Source organism: Glycine max, chromosome 8 (assembly GCF_000004515.6).
Source record: "Glycine max cultivar Williams 82 chromosome 8, Glycine_max_v4.0, whole genome shotgun sequence".
NCBI lineage: Eukaryota > Viridiplantae > Streptophyta > Magnoliopsida > Fabales > Fabaceae > Glycine > Glycine max.
The window spans coordinates 12,586,726-12,600,832 of NC_038244.2; the positions used below are offsets into that span (position 1 = coordinate 12,586,726).

Here is a 14,107-nt window from a genome sequence, read left to right on the forward strand (position 1 = left end):
TATAGGTTTTTTTTATCACTAAACCAAGCACATTATATAATGGTTAACGTTTATTAATTCTTCTTACTCTCCCACACACTTGAAACCTCATGATCTCTCACACGCACACACTAAGAAACTCATAATTTGTGTGTTTTAATTTTGACTATTTATTATGATATTGAATGATTAATATGCATACATGCAATTTTATATGAATGGTCATAATTAATAGTTTAATGTGAAAACAACACGCGTGTGTTTTAATATTTATTTTGACACAGAATATGAAAGATGCAAATTTGAACACTATAACTGTATACCAATGGTCATAATTAAGGTTGATGTACTTCAATTCGCCTCCTTCTTTAGATTATTTAATTTTTTATTTAACCACTGAAACAGAAGTTGATTGACCGCTTTGTTATAATTATCGTATGATTAATAAGCAGTTGTCAGATAGGTCACTACATAGGTCACTGCTTAAGAAATTATGTTAATTAATATGAAACTATCGTATAGACACCCGGCTAGTGATTATTTATTGTTGTTGGCCATTAATACTAATTCACTATAAACCTTTGTTAAGACTTATGCTGTGACCTAATTAAGCAACTCTCCCCTAAAACAAAAGCTTATGCACCTTGATCTTCTATCTTCTAAGTAAGATTTTTTGTGCTTTTAGCATTTTTTTAAATTCCAACTGATCAACACTAATGGTCCAGCTAGACCACTAGTTGAATTATAAACTATATATAAAGGGATAACAAATAATAATAATCGTCCTACAAAGGCTTCCTAGTACTACTTTTACATAATTTATGTGGCTTTGCTTATTGATTAGTTCTTAGTGATACGTTTTATTTATCTTTCGGATTGAGGATGTTTCAGTTTTAGAATACATGATAATGATATTGAGATTCTCTAGTATTACACGTTTTCTTATTTATAAAGATATAGATGGAGACCTTTGGGCCAATATAAATTAAATGTACCAGAATACAAATTAAAGCCACCATATTCTTTATATAAGGCATTAGCATATCCACTCCTCTCATGAAAAATCAAAACTTCTAGCAGCCGCTACTAGGCCCAGTTAAGATTGAATCCCAAAAAAGGAGTGGTACAGATTATTTCAGTTGTTTGTCTCTAAAATTGATGATATGCTTGAAAAACATTTTTGCTGAGTCACTCAGAATTAGTGTAACGTCGTGTCTTCTTTGTACGAATAGATGGAGTTTTCATCAGCGTGCTTAGACCACTGCATATTTAATCAACATAAGTGATTAATCTGATTATCATGTTAAAATTAAATTGTTAGGATATTATTTGAATTTGATTTTTTACCAAAATAATTATTGTTTCATTGAACTTTAAATTAATTAGAGTCTGATTTTTTTTTAAAAAATAAATCTCCTATTCGATAAGCACAAGGTCCAGGTCCAGGACAATGTTACTTGGATACATATTGTTAATCATAATTCCACCTGTTTTTTTTTGGTTTTTGTCTTCTTTTTTTTTTATCATTGTCACTTTCGAAATGGACTGACATATTCTTCCATATTAGTAAAATATAGAAGATATAAATACAAGCTATGGTTGCCTGCAGGTTAGTTATATGGTTTATTTATTTTGATAAGCGAAGAATGTAAATATAGAGAGCAAGCACTACGGGTGCACTAATATCAACCCAAAAAATACAGATTTAGTAGTATAACTATTCAACTACACCTATAGTGTGTTTGTATACGAGGATTCTCACATTTAATTTTTTTTTTTATTCTAACAGTAGGTAAGTTAATACGACAATAAAACTTACTTAGAAAGCTTAAGATAGAGTACCCTTGAAATTTTCTTTCTGGATTTAAAAAATTTGCTAAAAATATAAGACTTCTTATAATGAGAAAAAAAAAACTATAAATATAGAGTGTACATACATGTTAGAAATTTCATAGGAAATTTCATATGAAACGTAGATTGCCACCCTCCGCATCGATAAAAGATGTGAAGATTCAACTTCTTCAAAGTATCTCCATGTGATTATTGTAGTTCAGGTGTTATTCCAAACACACTCATAGACCATAAAAGAGGTGATGTGCCACTTTTTTAAGTCATTGTGTGACCATTTTTTATGTGTAATTATATATACTACTAAAATATATAGTTCTCATTTCTCACTTGATATGTTCCACTTATATAATGGATGACTGTATGAGAGTATTTTATTAATGAGATCTATAAATGTAGATCATACAATCATATATGAAAGATCATTATTATAAGTGGATGGTTATATAATTACTTTAAAAAAATCATGTATATTTTTCTTTTAATATATTGAACATTAAAATATGATTTCATGGTCTATATTTATAGTTTTCTTTTATAACAACAATTAAGTGTTTTCATTGGAGTCACTCTGTATGCACATATTAAATAAGAACTCGTTTTATTGTGATAAATGAGAAATGAAAATATAAACCGTTATACCATATTTCAATGAGAAAGCTAAATAAAGAAATACATAATTTTTCAAGTAATTATGTGACTAACAATTAACTTTTCATTTTCATTATCTTTGTTTGTTATACTTATATACAGTTCAGATTTATAGCTAGTTTTCATTCGTGCGTGTGTGTTTGGATGTATTTACCTTCCTATATCTAATAATTAATTAAGTTTTTTCTAATTGTTATCGGCACGCCGTATATTTTGGACTAATTAAGTTGGCATATTATATTATAAACAAATGGATCGGTATTGTTTTTCTGATTCATCTAAACTTATTTGAGCATTATCTGAAATTTCAGGCCCTTGTTAGAGGAGGAAGGTGGGAAGAAAAGCTTTAGATGGTGATTTGGAATGCTGTACTTTGGTCCCTATATATGGTCACTTTGGAATGGAATTAATTTTTCAGAATGGTAGGTGACTTCTTTATGGTGATGGATTTGAGGTTAGGTCATGTCATATAGGTTTGGTGCTAGAATGAGAAAGGGTACCCCCCTCCCTTTAATCTCAAATTGATGTATGGGTTAGAATATAGTTTCATGGGTAGGATAAGAAGTGTGTTTTTAGTTTGTAGATATATAGATGATTATTGAGGCCGTTGTGCTCTGTATAATATATCTCACTTATAAAAAATAATTTATGTGTAGCAAGGGGAATTAGGGTACCTCATGCACTGAGATATTTCGTGATAGCTAGCATGCTATTAAATACCTAATTAAACGAAAAAGATCATAGCCATATATATATACAATTGATACCCAAGTAAAAGATAAATTAATGAGTTGAATCTCAATAATGAGTATCTAACAAGATGTTACATATTACACATACTTAGCAACCAAATATTTCTCACCTCATGATCACATTAGGTATAATAACACATTCAAATGCAATATCCCTTCCTACTTGGAAAATTTCATGATATCATGGGTGGTGTCACAGCCAAGGTAATGAAATGGGAATTTCTGAGCTGAAGTTCCCACACTTGCACCTTGATGATGAGTAGGAGGGTTACATTTGCTTTGATCCATGCCATGGTGTGATGCTAGTAGCTTGTCCAAGAAAGACCAGTCACCACTGAACCTCTCTCCTTGTTGTTGTTGCTGCTGCATGAGATTAAGTCCACAGCCAGTAGTGGTTGTGAGCCTCAGGAGGTTTTGAGAGCACTGAAGGATGTCCATGGCATTCATAGATGAGGCCAAGGAAGAATTTGTGGGTGGTGCAACTGCTGATTCTTGACTGAACAACTGTGGGAGATGCATTGTCCCATCGAAGTTGTAGTGATCATAGAGTCCTTGTTGCATGTGATGATGCTTTGGCTCTAGGACCTGGCAATGACCACTTGCTCTCATATGGGTGGTTAAGTGCTCTTCTTCTTCAATTTCTTGCTGGAAACCTCGGTTTTGGCTTTTCTTTTTGAACACCCTGCATACCACCCACCCATCTTCCTACAAGAAACACACGAGAACACTTTGTCATTATATCTGGCTATTAAGTTGGATCCACAGGACCCATTATTTGAATTATATGTGATATACAGTCATACAGGTAATATAATGTGATAAAAAAAGAGAGATAAAGAAAAATTATGAGTGTTAATCAGGTGTTTGGAAAAGTGGGATGCTAAAAAATCATTGCTCTCACAAATATAATATTGCCATGTTTCACTAAAGAATATAATGGACTTGTTTCAAAATCCTTAACTTAAAGGATGTTCGAAAGTTTTTAATTACAAAGTTTATTTGGATTTTCAAAATGGGATTCATGACCTTCTTTGTAAACTATTTTTAACATATTTCAATCATATTTAACTGTCAAGATTATGAACAAGCTTTCATTAAAATAAATTCTTATTAAATAAATACTTAAGTAAGTTTTTTTCATTCATCAAAATGTGCCCTTAATCTAAAGATCAAGAGAATGAACATATATAGTTTAAGTGTATGTGTATGTATAGTTTTCTCACTTGAATATCAGCATCATCTTCATCAAGGCGATACTCATGCATGATCCAATCAGTCTTTTGGCCATGAGGAGCACGACCAGTGTAGAAAACTAGGGTTTTCCTCATGCCAATCCTCTTGGAATTAGTGTGGTATATGGCCTTGTCCCTCCCAGTTGCTTTCCAAAACCCAGCTGTAGTTGCTCGGTTTGTTCTGGTTCCTGTTGGGTACTTCTTGTCCTTGTGGCTGAAGAAATACCACTCATTCTGAGGCCCTGACCCAATCCTACACTTATCTGCAAAGAAGCACCAATATATGTTAACTAGTTCATGTTACAAAAACTCAAGAAGCATTATAACCTTCATAGTTAACAAATATTTTTGTCTTTCTTTCCATCCTAATAAAACCCTAGATAGAATTAAGAATAGTGCAAAGACAAGGATATATCATATATGCATGATTTTATGACTTTATCTGTATTAATTTAAGTATATTATGAGCTTGTTTGGATACAAAATTAGAAGTGTTTTTAAGAGTTTTTCTATTGAAAAAAGTTTATATTTGTAGCAGAGAAGCTACTTCTGTATCATAACATTATGTGGTAATGAAATATAGACCAACTATATATCTCTTTTATTATGAATGTGTTGTGTACCATTGAGGTCCCAAGGCTCAAGTTTGTTGAGATCTACTTCTCTTATGACATCAAGATCAATGGCTTCATAAGAAACTTTCTTCCTCAGGTAATAGTAGAGAAGCTCCTCATCAGTAGGGTGGAACCTGAAGCCCGGAGGAACTGTTAACTGTCCATTGCCTGGCATCATTTTGTACTCTGCAGTGTTTTTGACTCTGCTACCTGAACAAAAAAAAGAGAAAGATCCAATTGTATTATTAAGATGATGATTAAACAATTTAATTTGATATAAAATTACATATATTAATTAAATCAGGGGTACGTGGCTTGCTTATGGAAGGGTAGATGAAAAAGTTTTATTCTCATGAAAGGTATGAAAATACTAGTAGTCCATGAAGTAGAAATTAAAAATGATGGCCAAAGATTGATAATCTCGAGATCATGTAAGTTCTTCTTCATATTCACTGTCACAAAGGTACTTTATGACCATAAAATAAATAAACTAAACATGGAGGAACATTGAAGATTATATAATATTCTCCAAGACCATTGTTTAGCTACATTCCTATATATATGTAAACCAGAATTTTGTGGATAAAAAATCAAAGACAAAAAAGTAGAAGAGTAGTACAAATCATAAATTTATATATACAAAGGAAATTAATGGGTATGTTGGATGTAAAAGTAAAACCTTCTCCATGCATAATAGGAGACATTTCCTGACACGAGGAATCTAAATCTGAGTGCTAACCCTAAGAAGAATCTAAAAGAAAAGCTAGATAGTTAACTTTTCACGACCATGTCCCTGGTTGTTGAGCAGTTTCAGTTTCAGAATATCTAAACCTTTTTATATATTCCATGATGTTGAACTGCTTACAGATTATTAGAACAGTAACAAGAACAAAAAATTGTCCATGCTTCGTTCCCTCTAGTTACATCACTATGTAGTATATACTTTAGAACACAGTTCCTTAGAAACAGCAGAAAGAGAGGAATATGTATGCTCATATCCAAGGATTGGTTCAAACAAATAAAAACAATTCGTTTCCACCAAGTGTTACGTGCATGATCGAAAGGATTAAGCATAGTTCCAAGAAGAAAAATGAAAGAGAAAAAGATGGAAAAGTTATCAGTCTTCATCTTGATATGGTTTTGTATGCAACTATGTGTCAAAAACGTTCAATATATATATATATATATATATATAACTTCATTAACTGATAACTAAGTTGAATGAAATTAATTAAAGGGAGAAGTGAAGAACCAAAAGGCACACAAATCAAACCGTCGTTGCTTCTCTCCTAACATCTAAAATTTTCTGTTTGAAACACAAACACACACACACAAACATATCTTTTTCAAATTAACCTAGTTAAAACAAGAGCTACATGAAAGAAAAATTTATGAATTAAGCAAAGATAAAAATTATAATCAAGAACTACTAAAAGATCCAAAAAGGGTTTCTGAAATTATGTAATAAAGCAAGGAGCAAAGAAAAGAAGCCAGGAGAAAACGAAAAATAGAAAAAAGAAAAAGAAAATAAGCTAAGAAAGCAAAAAGGTTTCATGACACACAAAGAAGTGATGCCAAAAAGAAGAGAACAAAAGCAAACAAACCTTTTGTGATACGCAAAAAATGAAACCCTCTCTAAGGACAAAGGAAAGCAGACAAAGAACAACTACACAGGAAAACACAGACAGATTGGAGGAGTCTTTGGTTGCACTGTTTCTTAGCTTCAAGGGCACGGACGTGGGTTTTAAGAGAGAATGAGAGAGAGAAAGAGAGATTAGTGGATCAATGCAAATATTGCTAGCTTCACAAACAAGGACTGACAACCAAGAATGGGCGCAGAAATATATAAAAACTATACTTTTATTTTAGTTTAGTTACATATTTACCTGAAGCAAAATGAAGAATAATTAAATAAATTATTAAGTACACTGAGAGCTAGCTAGCTGTGTTATGACTTATGATGATATCAGAAATGCACATTATTAATAAGAAGCAATTGAAGGAGCTTGTTCATGACACCATTTGGCCCATGTTATGTTATAAACTTTCAAGTGGGTAGTTTATTTTGTATATAATACATATATAGACATAGTATGCATTGTATGGGTAAGAATAATACACAAAATAGGCTTTGGTAAATGTCCGTTGAATGGGAGACCTTCCTCCCATGTTTCGCGTCATTACAATGAAGAAAATATGCTTAACTATCAATTGCTAATCTAATATAGCCACAGTAACTTCATTTGGTTTTTTCCTCATTTTCCTTTTTTTTTATATATATATGTTTGTTTTGAGGCAAATTCTTCACTTTTATGAACAGTGAATTTAAAAGAAAAGGGTAGTTTTTGTTTTATTGTTGTATATATTTTTATGCTTTAATTTAATTACAAGATGAAAATGTATCGGTCTCTGATCACTAGTACTCTCACGCGGATTAGTCAAAGTCAAAGAAGAATGATACAGATCGAGGGCATTTTCTGCTCATTCCAATATTCCTAATACATGCATCTTAATGTAATTATATAATATAATAACTATTCTAACAAGACTATATATAATTACACATACGTTATTATATAAAAAAATGTTATTATTTTCCAAATACTATCATGATTCACAAGTCCAAACTATATCCTAGAACCTGTACAAGTGAGCGTGTGCTTTCTTTTCGGCCGGTTTAATTAAGCCAGTTAAGAGCTAGCTATGTATATCTATATATTTTAATTTATACTTATGATAATTAATTACTCTATAAATGTATTTAGCGTTTTGTAAAGCTGCAGTCAACTAATCAAAGGATGAGGATCCAGCGGCTATCCTTGAATCATGTTAATAAAAGTGAAGAATTTGCATCAAATTCAGTGTAAGTGTCAAACTTAGGAGTTCCAAGTCTACCAATGTGTATATATAGTCGTTATTCTCTGGCAAGCAAAGAGCATACGCAATATTAGTTAATTGATTAGTTAATTACCAATTTAAATCTTTTGGGTTATTGGGATGCAGCTTACCTATGGATGGTGCATCATGATTCCGGATCCTAGGCGGTAACAATAATAGATGAATTAATTAAGCTAAAGCAAGCTAAACAAAAATGACCATTTAAGCCCCCACAAATTTCATAAATTAATTTTCTACCTAGTTTGTGTAATTTTGCCCTAATTATTGCTCTTTTAACCTCTATTTTTGCTTATTTTCTGGCTGGTTTATACTTTATATTTTAATTGCTATGTTCCATTGAAAAAGATGGCAAACTTTGGTGGTTACTTGAGACCACATTTGTTTGCTAGTACACAATAAATGGATACATAACATGTCCTTGACCACACCTTTGTCTTGAAATTTTTTCTGATCCAAAGATGTGTATTACCTTTTGTCATACATGCTGACCGCATCTAACGATCACATATAATTTTAACCATATAACAACACACCTTGTTTAGCATATATGTATCCGAAATGAAGCAGAAAATATGTTGTGAAAGGCAACAAATTGTCTGTATATATGCCAAACATCTCTATCATCTTTAATTTTTTTTAATTTTTTTTATATAGACAAGCACTTTGGTTCTGTTAATACTTATTGTCAAGAGGCTCGCAATATCTTAAAGTGGGTCATGTGGAATTTTTTTCTCATAATTTTTCTAATACCATTGTGAACAGATTGCTCACTTTGGCTGCATCGAAATATTTGGACTATAATTCCTCCCTCCCTCTCTCAAAAACAAAGACACACACACACACACAAAATGTATAAATAAATAAATTTAACTTGATTTTTCATGGTATATATTTGACAATTTTAGCTTTCGAGAAAATAAAATAAAATGGTTCTTATTATTTTTATTTTTGTGTAATTTCTTTTCGTGACACGATGAGATTGCATAAAAAGTAAAATAACTATTCGCATCCCATTAAAATTACCAATTTCGTTAGTAATTGCTTAAGTATATTTTATATTTCTGAAATTCTAATGTGGGGTCAGGTGGATATAATAATAGTCCCAAAATGTCACAAGGATGGGGATGGGGTTTGCCATTGTATTATTTGCAGAAACTTATAAGAATGAAAGGTTAAAAAAATAAGAAAAATAAAAAAAGAGGGTATAAGAGAGAAAGCAAAATTCCTTAAAGTCCGTGGCTTATACACGTGCTGATCCAACATAGAATACACAATTCAAGGTCTCGGTCACATAAATCCTCATAACAAAATAGGTGCAAAACCGGGATCTGGAAGGCTTTGTTTCAGTGACTGATCTCACACTCACAAAATTCACCAAAGGGATTCCTACGCAACCTCCCCACTCTTATTGCACATGAAAAATAAACTCACACTATGCTACTTAGCTGGTCAACCACGCAGATGAACGTAATGAATGAATCAAATCAAAACCCCCCTCATTATTATTAAGACATTGGCCTCTCTTTAAAACCCATCTCTATTAATTCCTAGCTACCAATTTATTGAATCATTTATAACCATTTTATCTAGCTTCATGTTAATTGTAAATAATATACTATACTATGTACACATGCATCTTGCTTGCTAGGGCTGGTGCCGTTACCTTTACGAACACTACATAACATTAATATTTTTGGCTTAATTAAGAGATATGGGAATCCTATGCATGCCCTCGTCTGGTGTAGGTGTGAATGGCGTTGAGGGGTACACGTTCTTGATTCAAAGGACAACTATACATAACTAGTTCTTGCTGTGAAGAATGAGTACAATGGATACCTAGCTAGTTTGAATTTGGATATTTGATGCGTGGTGAATGCAGGTGCATGTCATTGTGTCAAATGAGCGGGTTGAAGAAATTTTGAGCTGTATTATGATTAAGTTGAAAATAAATTATTGATTCATATATATATATATATATATATATATATGATCCATTAATAATGTATTAAAAAATCTAATTCTTCTAAGATTCATTTGATTAAGAAAAATTCAACCTACTAATAATTTTTTATGACAGATATTCAATCCATTCATTTAAAGTATACAATATTATTTTTTATTTTTTAAAATTAATTTTATAATATAAAGTTCAATATATATAGACACATTTTTATATCTAAATTCCGTGAAAATTAGAACTTAATTGTCCCTTAAAAGCTTGTGCTCAACGAATGAACTTTGGATTTACTTCACCCCATAAATTATAAAAGTATATTAGATGATTCAATCCAATCAATCCATTTTTTTTAACTAGATGGACCGAATTGGTTGGATTTATACATAATTGGATGTTTTTTTTTATTGACAAATTTTAATTGTTAGTTTTTAATATAATGTTAATGAGAATGGTTTGAATCTGTAATTTTTTTTTTCAATCATCAAGTCAATCTTATATTTTATATAATGAATGGTTAATAATAAAGAAATGAAATTTTCACTCCTAGCTGAATGATATTTTTCATAATGACATAGTTGTTGAACAAAATGATGTACAATACTTCCATGAGTACAATACAATAATGACTATATATATAAACGCTTAAAAAACCATCATGTACCCTTTTTTATATATAAGCAAAGACACATGATTATAATTGATATAATAAGCGGTCAAGCTTAGCACAAAATGTGTCAGAAGCCGGCAACAAAAAAGATCAGAGTTCAGGGATACAATCCTAAAAAAGACTGTCATGTACTAACAATTTAGTATATATTGTATTAGTCTATTTTAGTATTTTGTATTAGGCTTTCTTATTAGTATAGTCATTATCTAACATAAATCATATTATTAATATAGACTTCACACGCTTATACTAACAAATGCATGTCTTAATAGAGAATTTTATTTGGTATAAAAAATTTGATATATATTATCAGTCTTGCAACAATAATACATGCATTTAAAAATATTTAAATTATTAATCAGTACATCAAATGTTAATACTTAATACAATACATATATATCGTATTATTAGTATAGATCTGTAAGGGTTATACTAACAATTTATGTTTTATTAAGTTACGAAAATTAATTAATTTCTATTATACAAAAAGTCTTATAAATGGTGACAATTTTAATGCCTAACGTTTTTTGTCAATTAGTAAGGACACAACTAATAAAAAAACACAAGATAACTCAGATTAATATTAAGATCTATGTTAAAGTCGGTGTTAAAGTTATTTTAAAAATATCTTTAACTGTGATTAGTTGCGATGTAAGTTTACACTATATACTCGTGTGAAAATTGATCAAAATAACATAGTCCTCGTCAGCATAGAGTTGAATTTCTTGAAAATCACTTGGATACAAGTTGATGTTTTCTTCCTCAATAGTAGAGAAGTGTAGCTGCTAATTACAATGCAACCAACCATGCCATAAGTTACAATAATAACAATATTATAATGCATCTCAAACTACCAAATTGATATGCATGCTTTGGTGGCATGGATAAGTTGGAGCTGCCAGAACGCTAGCACCTCATGAACCAGTTTTTGCGCTATGTATAGTAAACAAAAATCCAAAAAAGGTATAGAGCGCCGCTTCTTGACTTAGTTTTTGGAGACATTAAAATTGAAAACCGTATTCTCAATCTCATTTTACACTTGGTTTCTTCCCGGATTTTCGCACTCATCATATTGCAAATAAGCACATGTTTGACTCAGATTGAACACTCTATTGAAAGACTTAATTAGTCCCCTTAATTCTGATCATAACTTACTAATTTTCTCTGAAGCTCAAACCTGAATAATTTTCTCTTAGACATTGTGTTTGGATTAAAAAATTTAGACTGTCAGTGAACTTTATGTATATGCATGGTACCACCTGTGCAATATTATGCTATAGTCTTTATGTTAATTAAGAATCTTTAGAACAATTTGACACCTGATTTGACTTTATTTTATTTTTTTTATAAGCAAATAATTATATTGATAAAGTTAAAAGGTAGATTTGAATCACATTCGTGAAAGATAAATATCAGTCAATAATCATGAAACAAATAATATATGTAGTGTAAAAAAAAAAAAACTCTAACCAATCACATTTACTTTTGTCCACACCAGAAGAACAATCCGTTATGAAGACTCCAAAACAAAGATTGGGCTTTGCTTTTGCTCATCCAAAAAATTAAACACCTGATTGGATCACAGTCAGGGATGGATTTAGGTGATGGGCAAGCATTGCCTCTCATGATTCGATAGAAGTTTGATTATTGCTATATAAATTTTCATGAAATGAAAATTTGTGAGAGTCTATCTTTCTCTAGATGCATGCCTGCCTACCATCACTGAAGAAGATGAAGTGAATGACAAACATGCAAATCATAATGATCATTATCAAGACTTATGGGAGAATATTCCTATCTAATTACGTTATATATAAATAATGTTTATGCTATATTGTATAATGTAATCATTTTTCAGTATATTTATTTTTGTATTTACAATTTATTAATTTTGTATACTTGCAATTGACCTTAATTGTTTTTTTTTTTGTTTGAATAGGCACATGACGAGCTCCCCTCCTCCCAAGCTAGCTACTTCACAATCTACGGTAAAGAGGACTAAACAATCCACACAACTCAGAAGATTGACTATTAGGCGCTTAGATGAAGAGGTTATTAGTTCATGTTGATCAGAAAACTTCAAGTCCTTATAAAACTAAATTCAAGACCTATTTGGGAGGTCATTGATCGAAAAAAAAGGCTTGTATTTTGCATCGTAATCAGGACATTTGTTATAAGTTGAGAACATGATTTGGGAGGACATTCTAGTATTTCCACTAAACTCTTTATGTTATGGTAATTTGATGTACTTAACATGCATATTCTTGGTATTCACTAATTCTTAAGTAACATTTTGTAATGAAGGAACACTTTGAAATTTCAAATGCTAGGAGGAAGATCATTTTATTGGTGAGAATGAGATGGAGGTCATTCAAGTCAAAACTGACCACGCATAAGGCATTTGCAAAAGGCAAAGTGATGACGAGACTCCTTGTAAAAAGTATGGTATTAAGGAGGACAAGGGGAACAAATGTTGCGAAAGACGTAGAGACCCGACCATTTTGGAAGATTAGTTGTGGTTGTTGTTTTTGAAATTGACATTTTTAATTTATTTAAGTATTTTATTGAAATTGTGTCTAATGTCTCACAAGATATCAGAAAAGATGGCTCAGACAATCCTGAAAAAGAACATCAACACCATATATTTTTCGTGGGAGTTATAACTTTCTTGAGGAAAAAAACATGGATGAGAAGCAAAAGAGACAATAGGAGCAAGCATCCCAGTCTAGGAGTGAAGCAATTGTTGACCCTCCATTCCTCCTTCACAAAATCTGGAGTGAAAGTTGGTTTGTACAAAACCATCTGGGTAGATGACATCTAAGGCAGCACGCCAGGTTGCTAAAAATATTGTTAAGTTATTTTTTAGTTGGTTGCAAGATTTATTGGAAGAGTAGTGCATATAGGGTAGCTTAATTTTTACCTTGCCTGGGGAACAACTTCGGTACTCAGATTCATGGCGACCAGTTTAATTGAATCCCTTGTGCTGGCACTATTATCCTTTCTTTGGTCTCAAATATAAGAAAAAAATGTTTAAATAGAAAAGTTAGTTAATCACATTTGATTGCATCAATTTCAATTAAAAAATAATTTTTTTCTCAACTTATCATTTATTATTGGAACTTGATATCAAAGATAAGAAAAAACCATTGAAACTAGCACCTCAATTAAAAGAAGGATAATTTTGAGATATATTAATGAAGGTAAAACTAGTTGAAATTTTGTTATATTTAAGATTAAAAAAATGTGTTTTTCTTATATTTGAGAACAAAGGATTCAAGCAAATTCCATTGGTAAAGACTCCTTCAGTTCAGTTACTATCACACTTATGATTGGCCTTCAGTCGTGATTTGGAGACACACAAGTCGTTGCTATTTCCATTGCCTTCCAAACTGAGTTACTATCAAAATCTCCTTCTAACTGAGTCAACAATGGCCTTGATATCTCCTTTTGCCATCAAGGAGCTAACCCATTGACTTATATGAATCTTTTCTTGATTCCTTGCTATCACC

At 31.3% G+C, this 14,107-nt stretch overlaps 1 protein-coding gene across 2 annotated transcripts; it reads right to left on the reverse strand.

Moving 5' to 3' along the window:
• Positions 1-3,242: 3,242 nt before the first annotated feature.
• Positions 3,243-7,180, reverse strand: LOC100789606 (NAC domain-containing protein 76). 2 transcript variants are annotated; one of them, XM_041018211.1, is made up of 4 exons: positions 6,963-7,180; positions 5,086-5,286; positions 4,454-4,725; positions 3,243-3,935 (listed from the first exon to the last, which is right to left on the reverse strand). In XM_041018211.1, the coding sequence occupies exons 2-4, from the start codon at positions 5,252-5,254 to the stop codon at positions 3,390-3,392; spliced, it is 987 nt and encodes a 328-aa protein (XP_040874145.1). In that variant the 5' UTR covers positions 5,255-5,286; positions 6,963-7,180; the 3' UTR covers positions 3,243-3,389. The 2 variants fall into 2 exon arrangements, with proteins under 2 accessions (XP_040874145.1, XP_003531470.1); XM_003531422.5 differs by lacking the exon at positions 6,963-7,180 and adding an exon at positions 6,681-6,897.
• Between the last annotated feature and the right edge of the window lie 6,927 nt (positions 7,181-14,107).

Coding starts and splice junctions, on each gene's coding strand:
- LOC100789606 (XM_041018211.1), bottom strand. CDS start 5,254: ATGATGCCAGGCAATGGACAGTTAACAGTTCCTCCGGGCTTCAGGTTC. Junction 4,726..5,085: donor TGAGCCTTGGGACCTCAATG/GTACACAACACA, acceptor GCTTCTTTGCAG/ATAAGTGTAGGATTGGGTCA. Junction 3,936..4,453: donor AAGATGATGCTGATATTCAA/GTGAGAAAACTA, acceptor TGTTTCTTGTAG/GAAGATGGGTGGGTGGTATG.